Here is a 23,194-nt window from a genome sequence, read left to right on the forward strand (position 1 = left end):
ATATTGTATATTGTATATTGCATAGCTTTCTTGTTAATTTGTATTGTATTTATTTATTTAAATTTTTACTTTTTAATTATTTTATTTGCATTTTTTAATCACTCTCTTATATTTAAATGTTCATTTGCTATTTCATCTAGGGTTTGAGAGTAACGAAATTTCTATTCTCTGTATGTCCTGTACATGTGGCAGAATTGACAAATAAAGTTGACTTTGACTTTGACTTTGATATGATACTATTTACCTAAAAATGCAGCCAAGGCTCAGACGTTTTTTATATAACCATTTCAAACTATTTACAGAACAATCAGGTGTTCTGCGTCAAATAAGAAGGCACAAAAATTATTTATGCAACTCCAAAAAATAGTTTGTGTCCACTATAGCACAGATGAGAACAGCACAGGGATAAACCTGCAGGTTCTGACAGCAGCTGTGTCACTCAGGGTTTACACTGCAATCTGCCTTTGGTGGCTTTTTTACAGCATCTGTCACATTCACTAGTAGAACTGACACACTCACAAGCAAAGCGTGTTTGCTAGCGCTCTCCTTAGAAAATGCCGTTTTTACCGTTGTTTAAAGCTTTCACTTGAGTAAATTAACTCATATCACTGCTAAGTAATGTTAGCAAAGTTCACAGCATATTCCATAATAGCGCTGCCATACTGCATCACACTCAGTGCATCAATCATTTCTCCAGAGAGTTTGATAGTTAGCAAAATAATAATTATATATATTTTTTTAAAAATAGCATGTGTAACGTACACGTGCTGGAAACTTATTTACTAGCACTCACCTATCATGCGACTGGAGAGCGCAAACTCCGCTATTGTTGTTTTCCATCAAACACTCATTAAAACAGCAACCTACAGGTATGTTAGCGCACTCATCCCCGACTGTCCGAGGGAGGGGCGGGGTCACATATTGAAACAGACAGAGGCGCAAGGCAGCCCAGGCGGGGAAATTTTGCCTCTACATTTTGCGACTCATTTTATTTCTCTACCTGATAAGAAAACTATTCAATCAGATAGCTATTTGTTGTGAATGAAATACAGTTACACTTTCAAGCACTTTTAAGCACCACATCTGAAATTCAAGCACTTTTCAAACCTTGAAAAGACAACATTAAAATTCAAGCATTTTCAAGGATTTCAAGCACCCGTACGTACCCTGAGTGTATCAACAGAGATTTTCATGTGACATTGTAGAGACATGTCAATTAAGAAAACTCTACAACTCTTAGAGCCTTTCATCGCCTCAGTTGAAATTGGCACTAACTTCTAGGCAGTCTGACGGTCTTGTTCCATGGCCTCACTAAACTCTTCCCAAAACCAAATTTTTGCTTCAGCCACTGCTCAAGCTGTGTTCCACTTGGCCTGCTGGCACCCATTGGCTGATTTTGAATTCCTGCAGGCTAATCAAGTCCGACGGACACTTTTTTTCAGCCTGATGGCTCCCTGTCCACCATCTGCTTTGGGGGTTACCACCCTAACTGGCACCAACCACCTTGGAGCCTTGCACCTTGCAGGTGCTGAACATTTTTCATTCATCTCTAAATCTCTAAAGCTACAAATCTTTCCTTACCTCTAAAATATGCTCTGTTTGTTGTTCACGGTCCAGTTTCCTGGAGGTTGTGGTGATCAGACCTGAGAAATAAACAGTAGACAACAATTAAACTATCAAACAAGAATTTAGGAAATGTGAAATCTGTTTGCTGATAATTCACTGGAGATAACTTAAAAATTAGTGCTGAGATTTGCCACGTTAATGCAGTTATGCCGTTAACGTCACTTTATACATTTTGGGTCAACTCTAAAGGGTGGTATGCCTGGTGGTATTCCAGGCTTATGTGGATCGTCAAAACAAATTATAGCAGAAGACAGGTCTCCTTCATGCCTACATTATGATACCTGGGTTATCTTCTAGCCCTGATTCCTTCTGTATCAAAACAACTCTCTAATATAGTCATATGCTGTGTCCAAATTCAGGGGTAGCATTTGTGGGCCACAATTTTGGGCAATTACGTCACAGTGACGCGACGAAAGCTTTCCAAATTTGAAGAGTCCTCCAAATGTGGCAACAAATGCATCCTACTTTTCCCCAGATTTGAAGGATGAGTTGGGTGTATCCTTGGTAGCCTACCATATCCCATGATTCATTGCGGGTCACACAGGAGAATTTTTCTTATAACAATCGCGGACGAAGACGGAGGTAATGCGGGAGAGGAATACACTTTTAGAGTCAATTTTGATTTTTCCGAATTAACCTTTTGGTGATATGTTTTAGGGAACAAAAAGCAAACAGCTCAATTTATTAAAATGAGAAGAGAAAATGATCACCTCTTCACTGGGGTGAAGAATTCGGCCACTGTGGCATGGAGGTACAAGAATAAATCAATTTACATATCATATTCATAAGATTACGGTTTTATTAACCCTCATGCTGTACAGAACCTGTGATGTCCAGACGATATTTCTCTTATGTTCTACTGCGAAAACTTTTGGATTTAGGGATTAACATAGTTGCCATAGTTTTCTCTCTTCTCTTATTGTTTGTGTGTGATCAGGACAATTCTGGAGAAGATGGGCCTTCAGGAGAAAGTCACCTCCTTGGAGGCCAGAAAGAAATGGGATAATTTAAAAAGAAATACAAAGTATGTATGTGTGTTATCAAGAAGATAATTCTTAAGAACACATGTTAATAAATGTACAACTACTAAGAGTTGTTGTGTTGTATTTATTTGCCTCCTGTCCTAATTTCCTCTCTCCCTTAGGACACTCCAGGGCCAATCGTACAATCGGACAGCCACCCAGACAGAGGCTGAGGACAGGAGAGCGCAAGAGAACAGGGAAAGGATGGACAGACTGTTTTCAATACTTGAAAGATTAGTTCCAAAATGAGTTATGCATTAGGACATTTATTTATTTGGATATATTTGTTACATTGTTATATGTGTTGCATTAAACTAAAGTTTTATGTCATGAATAAATTATAACTGAACTCATTTTATTTACAGGTATTTTTAACATGTATGAACATAACGCTAACGTTGAACAATTTTAAATGGAGATTTATTTAATGAGAATGAAGTAAATAACAAAAACAATAAAACAAGAATATTTATAATACATCAACAAAAATCAGGACTGGGATCCTCCTGGTTAAAAAAACGGTCCAGGACTGGGACACTCAGGTTAATCCTACAGTACAAGGACAAGGGTCTGGTCTGGTTAAGGAAAAGGTGGAGAACAACATAAACAGTTTTTGTAGAAAGGTATGATTTCATTCATTTGAAGAGATCAAAGCATTATTCTGATTATTAAGCTTAAGTAAAATATACAAATAAGTTGTGAAAAGACTTAAATTTTATACACTTTATCTGTGTAACTAAGCTTTTTTGTGAACTCAAAAATAACAATGTTTTCAGCTTTGTGACATTTTTACAGCCTATCTATGCACACAAATAAGTTACAGGATCAAATGAATAATAGAAAATAAATAGAAATAGAAAAAGTTCTTCTATAAGTTTCAAAGAGATTTAGTTTACACATTTTATATGAAACAGTAAATGTGCACAATCATTCAGCCACTGAAATTATCCATGAAACTAGTAATTCCTAAATGCGTGTAGATTAAAGGAAATTATTTTACCTGCATATGATTGTCTCTGATGAGCTTAAGGTACAAAACATGCCGGCGACGACAAAGTTTTTCTAGCTCCAAGAGAATTAAAAATGTACAAAAAATGGAGCGACATTTCTGGGTCCATTTTAAAGTTTTCACACCATGGTGCTGGCGACCGGAAAAACATGGAAGTAAGGGCGGACTTGAACGAAGGCTAGATCAGTCAATTCAAACTGTCGGCCAGCTTTGACTTGTTTTGGCTTATGCTTTGGTCTTTCCTCTCATTAGCATTACTACGTCTGTAATGGCTATATTTTTCAGTGATCTGTCTATGATATATCTACATGGCAATACAATGACTAATACTTTTAATTATTTTAAAAACTATGAAGAACTTAACTTAAAACTATGAAGAAGTGGACCAAGCACTTGGGACAAATTACAATCCTGCCTTGACTGCACAGACTGGAGTGTTTTTGAAGCTGCAACTTCCGATTTGAATGAACATACTGACATCATACATAAGTTTTTGTGCAGACTTGTGTGGGCAGACTAAGACCCTTTGCAAATGCAATAATAACAAACCATGGTTCACTCCAATTCTGAAGAAGCTGCGCCAAGAAGGACCAAGGAGGAGACCTACAGCAGCAGGGGCTGGGCCCTGTACAAGCAGGCCAGAAATGAGCTGAGCAAGAAGATCAGGGTAAAAGGAACTGAAGGGAGAAGCTTAAAAACAGCTTCTTAGCCAGCAACCCTACACCAGTTTGCAGAGGCCTGCAGCACATCCCCAGCTACAGGAGTGCATCCCAGCACCCTGAAGAGAAGCCGAATGGCTAACAACCTTAACACCTTCTACTGCAGATTTGAAAGACAATCATTCATACCTCCCACCGGCTCACCCTCACCTAATGCCTACACAAAAAAACTACTTGCAGCTCTCATCCCCCTCCCCTCTGACCCCCGACCTGCATTAAAGATCCTTGAGGACGATGTGTTTCTGCTCTTCCAGAGACAGAAGACTAGAAAAGCTCCAGGACCTGATGGTGTGTTTCCCTCCTATCTGAAAGTCTGTGCCAACCAACTGGCCTCGATCTTTAACAGATCTCTGGAGCTGTGTGAAGTCCCCTCCTGCTTCAAACGCTCCACTGTCATCTTGATCTCAAAGAAGTCCACCATCAAAGGATTAAATGACTACAAGCAAGCAGCAGGTGAGCACTGAAAAAGCATCACATCCCACTAAGACCATCAGCACCGGCCTGCCCCAGGGGTATGTTTTTTCCTCACTGCTCTTCTCCCTCTACACTAATGGATGCACCTCAGGAGAATAATCTGTGAAACTCTTTAAGTTCATGGATGACAGGTACATCCATGAATCCATTGTCTGGTCCAGAACATGCTTACACATCATAACTGGTTAACAGTCAGGATGATATTTTCTGAGCCAAGGGAGTCCGAACAGAATGTCCCAAACTTAGACAGAATAGAATAAATAGAATAGATAAATAGAATCAGTAGGATAATATTAATAATCAAGTATAGGCAGGGAGGCGTCTTCTGTTTTATTCCAGGAAAGGAGCAGATACGGGCGAGGTCAGATGTGAACGGAGAGAGGAGAAGATTCACAGGGAGACAGAGGGACCACCATGCCGCTTCCGGAAGTAGTCATAATAATACTTGTTATTGTGGTGGTATAAAACTGTATAGCCCAATCTGAAGGTCATCCTTCATGTGAGGCAGGTGGCTGATTTCACACCGAGGTCCAGCGCTGTAAACTTGTAATTTCAATTGTTGAAGCCAATTACATATTTTAAACCATAGACATTCTCCTGTACTTCCTTAAGAAAAAACTGAACATGTCATACCTGGAGCTCACCCTGCTCAAGACAGTGGAGATGATGGTGGACTTTGAGAGACCTACTACTAATTGGTTTTGCCTCATGGGGATGTTTTTATTTCCACATTATTACCCCCAGTTTTGGGGGTCTATTATCCAATTACATGAATTTCAGTATACTTCTACTCAATTGTAACCGTTGTTGTTAGGATTAAATTACTTGGATGTCTTGATGCATGCTCAATTATCCAGCTAAGTAAATCCCTAAAGGTTGATTCTGTTCATCTGGACATAGCGTTTTGAGTGGGAGAAACATTTTGTCGCAGTAATTGGTTACTGCTTTGTAAATTAGTGGTAATAACTTAGAAATTACCATATTATTAGGTTCTTGTTTCTGCCTTGTTACCCTGCTATTATCACTTTATTACCAAGCTGTAAGTGTTACTGCTACTTGTTATGCACAGCAGACAAAAGAAAGATAATTTATTACTGAAAAAAATAACCTATAACCTATAACCTAAACCTATAATTACAACTCTTGGTTTCTAATTAAATTTGCTTATGTTAACATATAGCACTACCTTTTTGATGAAAGATGCACACATGCTTTCTCACCAGTGCGGGTATTGACGGTGAAGAAATTCTGTGGGTTTCCACTAATAATGCGGTAGTTGAGCCTCTCAGCAGTAGTGGAGAGTGTGGCATCAGGATCTTGAGCCTCGATCTGGATTACAGAAACATCACGTGGAGAATTCTCAGGCACTGAGGTTCGGTACAGAGGTTCAGAAGTCAACGGGGCGTTGTCATTAACATCCTCCACCTGGATAAATACGTCAATACTGGTGAACTGAGGAACCACACCGTGGTCGGTGGCATAAACTGTTAGCCAATAGGAGTCCTTGCTCTCTCGGTCCAACATATCAGTGGTGTAGATCACGCCTAATAGGGGAAAAGACAAAAAGAACAAGAGCAAGAGCTTACTACAAAAGTATCAAAAAAAGAAATGCCACCTATTCAAGTAATGCCAAAGCTGTTTTACACTGTAGCTGTACAACTGGCTAGTTCTATTTTAAACAAGAATATAAATTTCAGTGAATCATTTCCATTTTGTAGTTCAGCAGGTAGAGAAGGTCATTTAATAATCCGAAGATTGGGGCTAACATTGAGCCACCAGTCTGCATGCCAAAAATCCTTGGGCAAGAGGACAACCCCAAGTTGCTCTGATACATCCATCAGAGTAATACAATGCATGTTTCCATGTCTCTGTATTTATGTTAGACATAGACTTTATTTAATCCCACACTGGGGAAATTCACTTGTTACAGCAGCGCAAGGGACAGGAAGAAAAGGTGAATTAGAGATGCATTAGAAAACAATAAAAAATAAATAAGAAAAATAGCCTGGAAATAAAAAAAACGGAAAATGCTATACTATGGACACATGGGTTACTATATACATTAAAATACACAAAGATTTTCCTTTTAATATATACATAAAGTACAGTGAGAATGATCATAATATGAATGTATTTATAAACAGTATTTATCCTATATGTCTGTATAGCCTGACTGACTCAATCAGGTCGATCCCCGGGCTCTCTGTCCTGGTCGTTGTGTCCTTGGGCAAGACACTTTACCCTACTTGCGTACTGGTGTTGGCCAGAGGGGCCGATGGCGCGATATGGCAGCCTCGCTTCTGTCAGTCTGCCCCAGGGCAGCTGTGGCTACAACTGTAGCTTGCCTCCACCAGTGTATGAATGTGAGAGTGAATGAATAGTGGTATTGTAAAGCGCTTTGGGTGCCTTGAAAAGCGCTATATAAATCCAATCCATTATTATTATATCAGCAAATAGGCTACCTATTCCAGAGCCCACAGTTTTTAGTGGTGATCTACTCAAGTTTAATCATTGGAAGTCATCCTTCCAAGCTCTAATTGAAAAGAAAAACATTCCAAGCTCAGAGAAAATATTCTTCCTTCAGAAATCTGTTGGAGGAGTGGCTAGAGAGGCATTAGACGGTTATTTTCTGATTGGTTCAGATACTGCATATGATGCTGCATGGGAACTGCTCAATGAGCGATACAGCCAGCCTTTTATGATTGCCAAAAGCCTGCAGAGACAAATTACATGCCTGGCCAAAAACAGCGTGAAGAGAGAGCGCTGACGTAAGGAAATTTGTGGACTTTTTACGCAGTTGTGAATGTGCCATGGCTCACAATGAGAGTCTGTGTATTCTTCATGATGGCATTGAAAATCAAAAACTGACAGCCAAGTTGCTTGACTGGTTAAGCAACAGATGGAACCAAAAAGCCACGCAGTATCAGCTAGAGCAGGGGTGGGCAACTCCAGGCCTCGAGGGCCGGTGTCCCTGCAGGTTTTAGATATGTCCTTCAACAAAAACACAGTTGATTTAAATGGCTAAATTAGCTCCTGCAGTTCTCCAGAGGCCTGGTAACGAACTAATCATGTGGTTCAGGTGTGTTGACCCAAGGTGAGATCTAAAACCTGCAGGACACCGGCCCTTGGGGCCTGGAATTGCCCACCCCTGAGGATGGAAGCATGGAAGGTTCCCAGATTTTAAGTATTTTTGTAACTTTCCTGACATTGCAGCAAGGGGATTTGGAAAAGACAAGATCTAAACCTCAGAATGTAGTGACCTCTAAGAACCAAGCAGCAAGTGCAAGGATTTTTGCAACTAACACCACTGAGAAGAACATAAGCACATGTATGTTTTGTAAGAAAACAGGACATGTCTTGCACAAGTGTCGTAGACTAACTGCAAGGCCAGTTGCTGACCGAGTGAAGTTCATTCAAGGTGAGAAACTGTGCTTCGGCTGTTTGAGTCCTGGCCATCAATCCAAGAACTGCAGCAACCGGATGGTCTGCAACACCTGCTCAAAATGCCACCCCACATGCCTACATGAGGACCGCTCAAAACAACAAGACAATGACGAGACAAGGTGCAGTAACGAAAGAAAGCCACAATCGCCGCAAGACACCATTCAAGAAACCACATCCAATAGAGTTGTGCATGATGGTAATAGTGCTCAGACTTCAGCAATAGTGCCTGTTTATGCATCAATGCCAAGTAATTCAAATAAAGAAGTCCTCGTCTATGCTCTGTTAGATTCACAAAGTGACTCTTTGTTCATTCTTGAAGAAGTAGCGGATGCGTTTGATGTTAATGCAGAGCCAGTTAAGTTGAAGCTGACCACAGTGTTGTCTAAGGAGACAATTGTACCATGCAAAAGACTCAAATAAGAGGGTTATCTTCTAAGAAGATCATAGTGCCAACGGTCTACACTCGTGAATTCATACCTGCCAATCGTACACACATTCCAACGCCAGAGACTGCAAGGACATGGCCTCATTTAGAGCATCTTGCGGAACACATTGCCCCGCCGAAGAAATGTGAAATCGGTCTTCTTATCGGGTATAACTGTTCACAAGCACTAATGCCTAGAGAAGTTATGAGTGATGAGAACAACCAGCCCTTCATACAGAAAACTGATGTAGGCTGGTGCATAGTGAGCTATGGTGATCCAGGTGAACACTACAGTGATGCAATTGGAGTAAGTCACCACATCATTGTAAAGCAAGTGACCCCTGAACCCAAAGTAACAAGTAAGTTGAAGAGCGAAGTTCATTATGTTTGCAAGACAAGAATTAAGGAGATGACTGCGCCAGAAGATGTACTTAAGGTGCTGAAATCTGACTTCAGTGAAAGGCTTGGAGAAGAGGCAAATCTCTCGCAAGAAGATCTCCGGTGCATGAAGAAATAAAGCACAAAGAAGACAGAAATGCCTCTGCCTTTTAAACAGAGCAGACCAGAGCTACCAAATAACAAGCCATGTGCTGTTCAACACCTCATGTGCTTGGAGAGGAAGCTCAAGAGAGACCAGAAATATTGGACAGACTACATGAACTTCATGAAAGACATTATCAGCCATGGTGAAGCAGAAAAGGTCCCAGAAGAAGATCTTGATATATAGTCAGCTTGGTATATTCCCCACCATGGTGTATACCACCCTCAAAAGCCAGAGAAACTGCGAGTGGTCTTCGATTGCTCGGCAAGATTTCAAGATATATCATTGAATGACCACCTTCTTACAGGGCCAGAGCTCACAAACACCTTGGTGGGAGTTCTTTGTAGATTTCGAAAGGGCCCAGTCGCTATTATGTGTGATGTGGAATGAATGTTCCATCAATTCCATGTAAAGCCTGAAGACCAAGACTACTTGAGATTCTTATGGTGGGAGAATGGTGATCTCGAGTCTCTGCCATCAGTTTTTTGGATGAAAGTCCATTTGTTTAGAGCAGCTTCCTCACCTGGCTGTGCCAATTTTGGACTTAAACATCTAGCCACAGAAGGTCAGGATCGATTTAGCCAAAGCACTGTCAAGTTCATCTGAAGAAATTTTTATGTTGATGATGGACTGGTGAGTGTAAGGTCTGATGCTGAGGCAATCGAGCTGATTAAGGAAGCGAGAGAGTTCTGCAGTGCAGGCAAGCTTAGACTACACAAGTTCATTTCCAACAGCAAGAAGGTATTGGAGTCAATACCAAAGGAACAGTGTGCTGACATTGTCAAAGAGCTGGACATAGATTTAGGGGAGCCGCTCCTAGAAAGAGCACTGGGTGTGCAATGGTGCGTATCCTCTGATGACTTTCAGTTCAGAGTAACTGTCAAGAAACACTCAACTCAACCAATGGTATCATGTGCAATCCGAAGACAATCCGGCGGACCACGCTTCGGGAGGGTTATCGGCAGATCAGCTCGTTGCTTCAAATTGGTTCACTGGCCCAGACTTTCTGTGGGAAAAGGAGCTACCCACCAGAGATGCTGAGGTGGGAGAGGTTAGTGACAATGATCCAGAACTTCGAAGGGCTCAGGTGTTCAACACCAGTGCAAGGTTAAATTGTTGGACCGCCTGACTAAGTTTTCTGACTGGAAAAGAGCTGTTAAGGCTATTGCTTGTCTTAAACGTCATGCTAAGCAAGTCAAGGGTCTTGGTCCCAAACTCAATGGAAGTACAAGTGTTGAGGAAAGACAACAAGCTGAACTTTTCATAATCAGATTGGTCCAAAGAGAAGCATTCAGCAGTGAAATCAAGAATTTACAGCAATGCAAGGACGTAAAATCCAAAGACAAAGCAAACTAGCTATGCAAATTAAGTCAATTTTTGGATGAGCAGGGTGTGCTGAGATTAGGCGGCCGCTTAACAAAAAGTGATCTTCATCCACGTGTTAAACATCCTGCCATTCTGCCAAAAACAAGTCACGTGTCTTCTTTATTGATCAAGCATTATCATGAGAAAGTACAGCATCAAGGAAGAGGTATGACTGTAAATGAGTTGCGATCTAATGGGATATGGGTCATTGGATGCAGCAGTGCAGTTGCCTCACATATCTTTAAGTGTGTCACATGCAGGAAGTATAGAAGGAACACACAAGATCCAAAAATGGCAGATTTGCCAGAGGACAGAATGGAAATTACCCCTCTATTCACATATTGTGGCATGGATTGCTTTGGACTGTTCTATGTGAAGGATGCAAGAAAGGAACTGAAGAAGTATGGTCTTCTCTTCACTTGTATGTGTTGCAGAGCTGTACATATCGAAATGCTTGATGTGTCACGGTTCTGGGTCAGTTTGACCCAGTATTTTGAGTTGTCATGTTTTGGTTTGATTTTGTATTTTGTATTATATTCTGATTCTTGTTCTTCCTTGACTATTATTAGAATTCTATGTTTCAGTTTAGTTAAGGGTTTAGTTCTTAGGTTTTGTTTTGGTGTCCTCGTTTTTCCTGCAGGTGTAGTTCAGAGTCTTGTCTGCGTCTTTGTGTTGTTATTGTCACGGTCCTGGGTCTGTGACCCAGTGTTTTGAGTTTCTTGTGCCTCTGAGTTTTTTGTATTATGTTCTTAGTTCTCTTTGTTGTCCCAGCTTATTCTTTAGTGTAGTGTCTTAGTTTGGTTTTCTTGTATTCTGTTTAGTTCTCTGAGTATTTAGTAGCTGCCCTCTGTGTCTCTTTGTTGTTGGTGTTGTCTGTGTTCTTAGTTGCTCTGTCTCCCCTAGTCTAGTTCGCGTCTCTGTGTCATACTTCCTGTTTTACGTTGAAGGTCCGTGTCTTATGTGAATGTGTTCAGTTTACGCTTCCTTGTCTTGTCAGTTCTTATTTCCCCCAGCTGTGCTCTCCTTCTGTGTCTCATTCCCCTCGTTGTTTCCCAGTGTATTTAAACCCTGTGTTTCTCTGAGTCTGTGTCGCGTCGTCCCTCATGCTGTGTGGATCTCCCTGTGAGTTTTAGTTCATTGTTTCCCAGTTTAGCTTAGTTTACTTTGTATGCTCGTTTTTCTGTGACCAGCAAATAAAGCTGTGATTTTGAGTTCATCCCCTGAGTCTGAGTCCTGCACTTTGAGTCCTCATCTCCTGCCTGCCACACAGCATTTCATGACAGTTATTTCCTTTTTTACTTTGAAGGTTCATGTCCATGTGTGATGTCAGCGTGTTCAGTTTTACTTCTCCCCTGACTTTTTATCTGATCTAGTCCTCAGTTCAGAAAAAAAGTTATATAGTGGGTTATTTTAACATCAATATAGATGCGGTTTTGGCGAAGGGGTTTGGTTTAAGGCTCAACCGCAGTGGAGGGGTGGTGCAGTGGGTTGAGAGGCACTGGTAGGGGAGGCTGCTTGACGCAGCTGTGGGTAGATATTTAATCATGCCTCTGCTGTCTCTAAAAACAGTAGCATGTTGGGAGAAGGAGAGTACTGAGCTGGATGTATGAAAACAGAGCAGAGGAGCAGTGAGTTTTAAGCTGTGTTATTTTCAGCCAAAGTGTGTGAATAAAATAGAATTTGCACTTATCCAAGCGTCTCCAGTGTCAAGTTGGGTAAGTCAGTAATATTAGTCCCGGATCGTAAATGATCGCATTCTATTTTAACGAACTCTGGAACTGTCCTGATATATGTCTTAGGAAATGGACATTTAACAGTACTCCCTAAAAACACTATTTTTGAGTGATCATATTTAGATAATGTTTAATTTTTTGAATTACAGTAACAGCACTTTAGCCAGCCTGACAAAGAGTTAGAGCCCCATTAAGCCAAGCAGTCCTTAAGCTTTACCTAGTAATGACTTGATGAATATTCAAATCCATCGCACACGTGTCATAAAGTGGCGCAAATTTCATAACTGCTGAAATTTACTTAAGGTTTTCTCTCATATCGACCTTTCTACATTCAACAACTTAAGCAATTTCTTTCAATTTATTACTAAATCCTATTCCTCCAAAAATGCTCAAAGAGCAGTTCAGAATATTTTGCTACCACTGAAATTAAAAGAACTGTGCTGTAGCAGTTTGAATGTGTGGCATAGCCTTCAGCTTTCAAGGCCCTCTTCAGTAGAACCAGTTCCCAGTTTGAATTTGAAAGACAGACATCGTCTCCACTTTTTAGATTAGGCTTAAGCGGATAACATTTCAGGGGGCTTGGTTTGTGACCCAGCATTTTGAGTTTATTTTGTACTTTTGATTTCTTATCAGGGCTCTACAGTGTGACCAATTGAGTTGCAAATGTGACCTAATTTCTCAATGGTGCAACTAAAAAAAAATCCTAGGTTGCACCAGTGCGACCAGCCGTTTGAGTAAAAAAAAAAAAAAAAAAAAAAAGTGCCCGCAACTCTGAAAGTCCGTGTGCTCAACAACAAACAAACATACATTATGCCCAAATCGTGGTCTAAACCAATCAGAGATAGTCAGGGGTGGGACCTCTTTAATTGGCTGTGGTCCAGATATTCCCGTTGGCCTACATGTATGTACGTTTGATAGTCCAGACGGATAGATAGAGGTGAGTAGTAGGGTGGGTTTCAATAATCGATATTCCGATTAACCCTCTCAGGCTCAAATTAAACTTTTTGTTGCTAATGCACAACCAAGTCCTGCAGTGGTACTTCTGAGTAAAAAAAAACCTCATAAAATATGTATGTGGGGTAATCAGGTTGTTAGTTTTTAACTGTTGCAAATCGGCAACGCCTGCCTTGAGAGGGTTAAAACTGATTTTAGCTTCATTAAATCCTGAATCAGTTGTTAAATATAAATGCATTTTGCCAGTAATGCCAGGAGGTCACCAACCTATTTCAACAACCACCAAACAGCTAAAACAGTAAATGAGAGCAAGTAAACAGATTCCAGATAAATGTAAACACAAAGTGTGGACCTGACGCATCAGTGAGTCGACAGCACACAGATTTTGAGCTACAGGTTTTGTCCCTCTCAGACCAAAATGCACTTCAAGAACAGTTTCCCCATCTTAAATCTCTGTTTTCTGCATTATTCATTTGCTTATTACACACCAGTCTACCATTGTGTACAGCGCTGTCGGTCGCTAAAGCCTCATTTCTGCTGTTCAATACTGAAGAAATATAAACATTTTACAATGATGCCAAATTACAAAACGCTTAGCCATGTCTCTAATAAAGTCTCTGTAACATTACTCTGCTTCACTTCAGCAGCATCGGGTAATGTTCTTATGTTGATTCATGGTTTTGTTACGTTTTTGTTCTACTGCAGAATATTTTTAAGGCAGTTATCTGCTATAAAAAGCGTGGCCAGGAAAATCTCCATCATGTTTTTGTGTTTTATCCTCAGTTACTTTGACACAAAGGCATCTGCTGTGATGCTTACACCTCTGATGAAGTCTCACAAGTGTCAGTACTGATAAATTACCAGAATTGTAATATTTCTGACTGTCTGAGTCAAAATTGAATTGAATCGAATCGATTGAAGGAATCAGTGACGATACCCAGCCCTAGTGAGTAGCCTAGGCCTGACAGAGGTGGATGTAGCTGTGGGTAGTGAGAAAAGATGAAAAGAATGATTGAACTTTTTCGTCAAGTTAAGGCCTGATCCGTCTGAAATTCATAGCCAGCGCTCTGACACGAAGACATTGACCTTTCAGGGAATGTCTAACACTGGTTTGAAGATGGCATCACATAATGCGCCACATATGATCCACTCTGAGCCAGAGCCCACTGAAAATAAAAGGGGGAAGGAGTAAACATTTGGAAGAGAGTGGCTTGACCAGTTTCCCTGGCTAAGATACAGTAAAGCTGACAACAAGATGCACTGCATTTACTGTTGTGAGTGTGGAAAGACCATGGCCAGCAATACTGCATTTGTGACTGGTGCTAATACGTTTTGAATTGAAACGCTGAAAAAGCACAGTGTATCCAGAAATGACATTATATTAGACCTTCCGTTGCACTGATATGCCCAGAGAAAAAGGACGCGTTTGAGAACGTCTCACTCTCCCGACGTACTGTGACGAGGCGGGTTGAGGACATCGCTGAGAACTTGGAGCTTCAGCTGAAGAACAGAGCTGCATTGAATGTTTTTCTCTGGCTTTGGATGATACCGCCCAGCTTCTCATCTCCTTACATGGAATAACTGCAGACTTTCAAATGACAGAGGAGCTGGAAGCCATGCAGTCAATGAAAGGAACAACCACCGGTAATGACTTATTCACAGAGGTAAAAGCATGTTTGGACAAATTAGGACTGAAATGGGACAATCTGGCAGGTGTAACAACAGATGATTGTCCAAATCTGACTGGGAAAAATGTAGGACTTTTAAAGAGAATGCAGGATAAAGTGACAGAAATTAATCCTGTGCAGAAATTGACAATTTTGCATTGTATTATACATCAGGAAGTGTTGTGTAAGATAGTGTTAAAGATGGACCACGTTGTTGATGTTGTAACTAAAACAGTTAACTTCATCAGAGCAAGAGCATTAAGTCACAGACAATTTATTGCTCTTTTGGAGGAAAATGAGATGGCACATGGTGACATCAGCTACCACTGCTCTGTCAGGTGGCTCAGCCTAAGCAAGGTACTGAAAAGTGTCTGGGATCTGAGAGAACAGATTCAGGATTTCTGTGTGAAGAAAGGACATGACGTCCCAGAGCTTTCAGATGAAGATTGGGTGGCAGAACTCAGATTTGCTGTGGATGTGACTGCACTAATGAACCAACTAAATGTCAAACTGCAGTGCAGGGGACTTTTTGTGCATGAGATGTACAGTGCAGTAAAGGCTTTCATGAGGAAGTTGCAGCTTATCTCAAGCCAAGTGAAGGACAACCTTCTGACCCACTAAAGGAGGCTCTTCCAAATGCCAATCACCTCCACAAGTACTCAGCCATGTTAGAAGTACTGCATGCAGAGTTTTCAAGGCGATTTCAAGATTTCAAAGCTCTTGAAAATGAAATGGACATGGTTTCTTCTCCCTTCACCTGCAGTGTGGATAATGCTTCAAGTGATGTTCAGATGGAACTCATTGACCTGCAGTCTGACACACTTCTGGCAGAGCACTTCAGGTCAGTCTCACTGCTGGACTTTTATTCCTCCCTCAAAGAAGAGAACTTTCCACACCTGAGGAATCATGCTCAGCGGATTCTAGTCCTATGTATGTGAACAGACATTCTCGGTGATGAAGTTCAACAAATCCAAACACAGGTCCTCTGTCACTGATGACCACCTCTCAGCTGTTCTTCGCATAGCCACCTCAGACATTCAGCCAGATTTCAATGCCCTTGTTTAAACCCAGAACAGGCTGGATTGTTCTCACTGAAAAGGAGGAAAACATGACACAAGTCATTGTATTGTTGCATTTCTATAAACTTGTTTGTTGAGTTAAACATGTTAAAATAAAATAACACTGATTCAGTGGTTGTTTTTGTTTTATTTGGCTTATGCACCACAATTTCACAATTTCACAATTTCACACATTTATATTTCCAATATAAATACTTACATTATTTTATATTAGTTTTATTCTTCTGATTACCAGTACCAGCTATTCGTAATATATAATTTAGTGAATTTTACAATTTAAGAAAGATAAGCAGACTTGGGTTCAAGTTGTCGTTGACGTGGCCCTCTGACACAACTCAGGTTTCTCATGTGGCCCCTTGTAAAAATTAATTGCCCACCCCTGCATTATATGCTGCGATAAATGCACTGTCCAAGTGTCCCCTCTCCCTACTTCCTTTAAGCGGCAGGCAGCAGTAAACAGGTCATCAGAGGAGGCCGAGATGATGATTAAGTTTATTATTCCCTACGATATTGCCAAAAAGTGCACTTTAAGCACAAGCACTTTTTTCAGTAACTTATCTTTCTTGTAGAAAGGTGCTCCAAATAAAGAACTTTGTGTTGACAAGATTGTTAGTTAATCATTTGCAAATTAATATTGTCTGTATGGGCAGCAACTTTCCCCTCAAAAAAGTGCACATGTAAAACTGTGATGTTAAGTGATGCGGTTGAAAGATTTGGGTGCACCTAACTTTTGTGCTGGTGCACCTAAGAAAAAAAAGTTAGGCGCACCAGTGCATAAAGTTAGTCTAGAGCCCTGCTTATGTTATATTGGAAATATGTTAAGTTCTTGTGTTGTCATTATTAGTTAGGATTTAGCTGAGTTTTAGTCTAGTTTATATTTCACCTATGTCTCCATGTTTATGAGTCTTTTCCTGTTTGTCATGTGTCATCTCCTCATCTATGTAGGGTCCCCTTGTGTCTTTCTCATCTGTGTCCCTCGCCCTCTCTCACTCCCTCTCTCTATCTCTTTTGTCAAGCTTACGTCTCCCAATTCAAGTCTCTTCATGTTTCTTGTTTTATTTTGAAAGTTTTGTTTCCATGTTCGCTGTGGGTTTTTTTGTTTGTTTTTTGTTTTTGTTTTTTTGCCTGTCCCGTTTGGATCTTTAGCCATTAGAATTGTTGTCTGAAAGCCAAGAAAGATGCCAAGCGGATTTACTTTACCAAGTGGATCATCGTGGCCTTGTCATATTCGTCCATTTGATTGACCTTTATTATAATTATGTATTTATTTTATTTGATTTTTGGTTGTTACAGACGGGACAGAGATGACTAGGGGATAGGACAGGGAGAAAGAATGAAAGAAAGAGAGAGAGAGAAAGAAAAATACAGGGGAGAAGAGATAGTGAGAAAGGGGGGAAGAAAAAAAACAGAAGAGAAAACAAAGAAAAAAGAGCAAATTAGGCTTTCTTGTCAGAGGTAATTTTTCCAAAACAAAATGATTTTTTTAAAAGCGGACGGCTGCACTATCCACAACAGGAGATTGACGCATATTGCATCTGTGAGAAAAACAATATAATAAGGCAGAAACTAGTGATTTATAATGGAAAACTGCTCTTGAAACGGACTTGGAAATGCAGTTTTATCGCAATTTCTTTTTTTTTTTGGAAGCAAAACAGCAAAGGTAAGACAGAATTCATGATAATGTCTTTCAAAAGTGAAGCATAATTTAGGTCTTCTTTTGCTGTTGGTTCAGCAATTTTAGTTGGAGCGTGATGAAACTAGCAGGTTTAAAATCTGTGAGATCTGTGCTTTCAGCAGAGGCATTGTTTTTCCGTGTACATGCCGTCAGGTGAATGGGGAAGTCTGCACTTACCAAACCATATGTCTATATTTAAATAACAGACCTAGAGGTGCAGCCTGTGAAACCAGATGGGGGGCACTGGGGTTCAACAGGTTCAGGGTGTTGTGTTGTGAAGCGCTGAACAGAGTGGATGGAAGAATGGCAAGGAGAGCTTATTGGTTTTCAGGATGTTTGTGTAAATGTGAATGTGTGCAAGAAAGGAAAGACATCTGATCTTAAGCTTACAACAGACACCAGCAGATCAAGTATATCTATATTAATACATATATTAAGAGCAAGCTATGGTTTCCTCTCCATACCCCATCACCTTATTATTATACTAAGAAACAGAAAAGAAAAAAAGAGACAACAGACTCTAGTTATTTAGCACAAATATAGAGTGCTAAATAACTACTTATAACAGTAAAGGAAGAAGGTTTTATGCGCAGAGGACAGTCCAAGGACAGAACTATCAGTTTAACTTGCTTTTAGTTGATTTCTGTTTTTATGTTTTAGTTTTCGTCCTGGTCGCGGAACACTGGACCAGCTCTTTATCCTCTCGAGGATACTTGAGGGTGCATGGGGGTTTGCCCAACCAGTCTACATGTGTTTTGTGGACTTGGAGAAGGCATTCGACCGTGTCCCTCGGGGTGTCCTGTGGGAGGTGTTGCGGGAGTATGGGGTGTCTGGCCCATTGCTACGGGCCATTCGATCCCTATACAACCGTTGCAAGAGCTTGGTTCGCATTGCCGGCAATAAGTCGGACTCGTTCCCGGTGGGTGATGGGCTCCGCCAGGGCTGCCCTTTGTCTCCGGTTCTGTTCATAATTTTTATGGACAGGATTTCTAGGCGCAGCCAAGTGGTGGAGGGCTTTCGCTTTGGTGGCCTCAGAATCTCATCTCTGATTTTTGCGGATGATGTGGTTCTGTTGGCTTCATCGGGTGAGGGCCTCCAGCTCGCACTGGAACAGTTCGCAGCCGAGTGTGAAGCAGCGGGAATGAGGATCAGCACCTCCAAATCTGAGGCCATGGTTCTCAGCCAGAAAAGGGTGGAGTGCCCACTCTGGGTCAGGGGATGAGTTCCTGCCCCAAGTGGAGGAGTTCAAGTATCTCGGGGTCTTGTTCGCGAGTGATGGGAGAAGGGAGCCGGAGATCGACAGACGGATTGGGGCTGCAGCTGCAGTAATGCAGACGCTGCACCGGTCCGTCATGGTGAAGAGGGAGCTGAGTGTAAAAGCGAAGCTCTCAATTACCATTACCGGTCGATCTACGTCCCTACCCTCACCTATGGCCACGAGCTGTGGGTAGTGACCGAAAGAACGAGATCGCGGATACAAGCGGCAGAAATGAGCTTCCTCCGAAGGGTGGCTGGCCTCTCCCTTAGAGATAGGGTGAGAAGTTCGGCCATCCGGGAGGGGCTCAGAGTAGAGCCGCTGCTGCTCCACATCGAAAGGAGCCAGCTGAGGTGGTTCGGGCATCTGACAAGGATGCCCCCTGGGCGCCTCCTGGGTGAGGTGTTCCAGGCATGTCCCACCGGGAGGAGGCCCCGGGGCAGACCCAGGACACGCTGGAGAGATTATATCTCTCGGCTGGCCTGGGAACGCCTTGGTATTCCCCTGGATAAGCTGGAGGAGGTGGCTGGGGAGAGGGAGGTCTGGGCCTCTTTGCTTAGGCTGCTGCCCCCGCGACCCGGCCTCGGATAAAGCGGATGAAGATGGATGGATGGATGGATGGATGGATGGATGGATGTTTTAGTTTTTCTGTGAAGCACTTTGTGATTTTTGTCTTGAAAGGTGCTATACAAATACAGTTTTACTTACTTGCTTTTACTTTAATATTTAATACTTCTTATAAAGCCTTTGTTAGCAATGACAGCTTCAAAATGCCTCCTGAGTAGAAAAAAGTGAGTTGCAGGCATTGCTCAGGTCTGAAAAACAGCTCCACACCATGATATTCCCACCTCCAGACTTCACTGTTGGCATGGTATTTTTAGGGTGACATTTGACCACTAAACATAATGTGTGTTATGGCATTCAAAGAGTTCGGTTTGGTCTCATCTGACCAGACTATATTCTGCTGTTGTTCAGCAACCTTTAAACACACTCCAACATGCTTTTGTCAGCAATGGAGTCTTGTGTTGTGAGCACGCATACAGGTCATGGTAGTGGACTTATTGTTTTCTTTGAAACAATTGTGCCTGCTGATTCCAGGTCTTTCTTTTTTTTGACAACTTTATTTATAATTTTCCAGTTTAACAAAAATACAGAAAAATATAACTGGAGTTGCGATTACAAACATTGCCATTGTGAAACAGGTTGCGCAACACAGTGGCAAACCAGTTGGATGCAGGAAAATGTATAATCTATGCACACAAACAAGAAATACTACCATGTGAACAGGGTAGAAAACAAAACAAAAATAAAATAAATAAATAAATAAAAGGGGGGGCTGCATTGTGTGCAGTTCTTGTTGGCTTGCTACAGAGAGTAGGTGGCTTTAAAGAAGAAAAAAAAACCCACAGATAAAAAGCAGTATTACATCATACTTCAGTAAATGACAACTTCTCCACATATTCAATAAAGGATGACCAGGATTTGTAGTATTTACTTTGAGACCCTCTCAAACTGTATCTCAAATGCTTTATCTGCAAGCACTTCATTACTTCTCTCACACAATGAACAAACACTGGTGGACCTGAATCCTTCCATTTAAGAAGAATTAGCGTGCGTGCCAGGAGAGTTGAGAAAGATTAAAATAAACAATACAATCAATAGACATTATACACAATGTAAAAGATCAAATGTAAATAATGTAAAGAATATAAAATACGTAGATCAACAAAAGGCTTGTTTGAGCAGAAAAGTTTTTAACTGCTTTTTAAAAGAATCCACAGAGCAACTAAGGTGTGTTGCTTATGAAATCCATGAAGTGCTACAGAGAAAATTACATTTTATTTATGTAATTAACACATTTTGAACTCTTAAAGAAATCTAACAAAAGGAAAGACACCCAGCTGAACTAAAATGATCCATGTAGCAAACAAAAACTGTTGTGAGCCGCCACCCTCATATCGCCTTTGGGCTTTTGGAGCCTTGACCTGACTTTTAAAAAAATAATTGGAAAAAAAGTACTATGCTGCTAAAAAAAAAATAGATATTTGCAAAATTCTGCCTAAATATGTATTTTACCTGGTTAATGTGTGTGGCGGGGCGTGGTCTGCAGTGCCGCTGCAGGGGAGGCGGACACACCTGAGCGGCACCCGCAATCACGCCTCGCCGCCTTAAAGTCTGTGCTCTCTCTGCTCTGCTGTTGTGTTGTCGGGCTGTGAGCTGAAAAGCTACAGCCGGCTGTATGCGTCCAGCAACCGTGTGTGAAAAGTGGTCAATAAAGAGATGCTGAAAAGCAGCGGGTCTGCCGTGGTATGTTTACAATGGAATTTCTGCTCCTGAACCTCTGCGCATATCCCAAATGCGCACAGCGTCTGCAAATCGGGGCTGTACGAAGTCACTTTTATCTTTACGCAGGACTGTAAGCTGTCATCTGTGAGGAATGAGCGGTGTTTGATTTTAACATAGTTCACGGTGGAGAATAGCTGCTGACATAATGTGGATCCGAAGATCCATAATTGGCCTACCTTGGGTTTAAAGTCTCGATAAATGCACGGCGTTTCGGCGGGTACACCGGCTTCCGTGAGTGTGACGCTTATTTTGAGCGATGAAAAATAATAAAATATAATTTTATTTTTATATTTCAATATCACAATAATCTTCCAATTTAGAACTACAAGTTTAAAAAAAAAAGAACTAAACACAAATAAAATACATTTCAGCTAAATACTTCTAATCTATTTTCCCAAACCACTTGGAGCTGCAGTATAAGGACAAAAGAGCCGCATGCGGCTCCGGAGCCGCAGGTTGCCGACCCCTGGTCTGGGTTAATAGTGGGAGTATCTATGTTCCCCAAGAAGGAGTCCAAGTCAGCCTCTGAATAATCAGTGTGGCAAGTATAGAGATCCTGATAAAATAGCTTGAAAGCAGCATTAATTCCGTCAAGGTGTCCGCCAGAACTTACTTAATATTTTTACACACTATGGAGCCATTTTTGGGAGCATTTCAAGTTGCTATACATCAATACAACCATTATAGCCCAAATCTTAATAATATGTATGCAGTAAGTCCATAGTAACTACATAAAGTGCAAAAAAGTGCAATAAACTACAAATAATTTGAAAATCGTTTTTGTTTTTTTACATATATTTCTACTTAGAGAAATTTAAGAGGTTTATCCCTCAAAACCTTAAATACAAAAAAGTTGCAAAAAATAGTTTACAACAACAGGAAATTTATTTTGAGTGTCTTCATAGTTTTATTTTTGAGATACACCAATTTTTATATACTGCAGAATAAACAAAAAACAATCCTATGATGCAAATTTGCAGAGAAAACAGCATGTGCATAAAAATAAACTATTTAAAGCAGTGCAATTTGAGTTCTAAGCATCCTAGAAACTATTCAGAAAATCATAAAGTCAAACATGACTTTTAAAAACACCAGTAAAGGTTTATAAAGCCTACAAATAAAAAACTACATTTTACGCGGAAATGACGTTACTTCCGGTTTTCGGGAGGTAATGGCAGACATGCAATAGTTCGCACTGACATCTATTTCAATGTAGGAAGTGTTCCGAATAGCAAAGCCCGTTTCTGGAATATTATGTTTTTGTTCCTGCAAGCGCTTTTTATGCAATTTTTGCAAAGCTTTATGCGCAAGGAAACCGTGACCTAGGACAAGCTGATGGCATAAGATGTAAGTACAACTCATCTGGTTTCATATGCCAAAAAAATTATTGCGCTATCTTACGTGGTTCCGATTCTACTGGGATTTAAAAATAGTTACGCAAAACGGAGCGTGCCCGCTCCGACTGGCTTTAAAGGGTTAACATTGAGTCAAATTTCCAGAACTGCTGCCTTGTGCACACATTTGGAAATGAGATATCAACCTGCACTGGTGCATGATTAGAAATTACAATTGTATGGTATTTACACATGGTGACCCATGGGATAAGGAAATTATCCAAAAGAAAATAATCAACCCTTGAATACAAATGATGCACAGGGGAGAAGAAGGAATAGTATTTTGGGCTCAGTGAAATGCAGTGGATCTGAGTGTTATGGAGCTTGCCAGTAACTATCATAAAGCGACATCGCATTTTAGATTTGAAGTGATGAAAGGAAAAAATTTTCTAACGAGAATGGCAACCCCCCGCGATTTAGAGCTAACTTTGTGTCAAGGAGCGCAGATGTGTCTCCCGTAGAAAGAC

At 40.9% G+C, this 23,194-nt stretch overlaps 1 protein-coding gene and 1 long non-coding RNA gene across 10 annotated transcripts in view; one reads left to right on the plus strand and one right to left on the minus strand.

Annotated features, from left to right (window-relative positions):
* Positions 1 to 23,194, minus strand: part of fat3a (FAT atypical cadherin 3a) — a 197,083-nt gene that overhangs the window by 116,913 nt on the left and 56,976 nt on the right. For 7 of the 9 annotated variants that reach the window (XM_040036487.1, XM_040036483.1, XM_040036484.1 and 4 more), the window contains exons 3-4: positions 6,071 to 6,394; positions 1,582 to 1,643 (exon numbers count right to left, since the gene is read on the minus strand). In XM_040036487.1, the coding sequence (XP_039892421.1) occupies positions 1,582 to 1,643; positions 6,071 to 6,394 (386 nt within the window). Of the gene's footprint in view, positions 1 to 1,581; positions 1,644 to 6,036; positions 6,395 to 23,194 lie in introns of all 9 variants that reach the window. The other 2 variants (XM_040036486.1, XM_040036490.1) reach the window with 2 other exon arrangements.
* LOC120736426 lies at positions 777 to 19,372 on the plus strand. Its single transcript, XR_005696502.1, has 3 exons — positions 777 to 1,171; positions 7,676 to 7,682; positions 19,362 to 19,372. It is a non-coding gene; the product is annotated as an uncharacterized LOC120736426 (long non-coding RNA).

Source organism: Simochromis diagramma, unplaced genomic scaffold (assembly GCF_900408965.1).
Source record: "Simochromis diagramma unplaced genomic scaffold, fSimDia1.1 OVJJ01000324.1, whole genome shotgun sequence".
NCBI lineage: Eukaryota > Metazoa > Chordata > Actinopteri > Cichliformes > Cichlidae > Simochromis > Simochromis diagramma.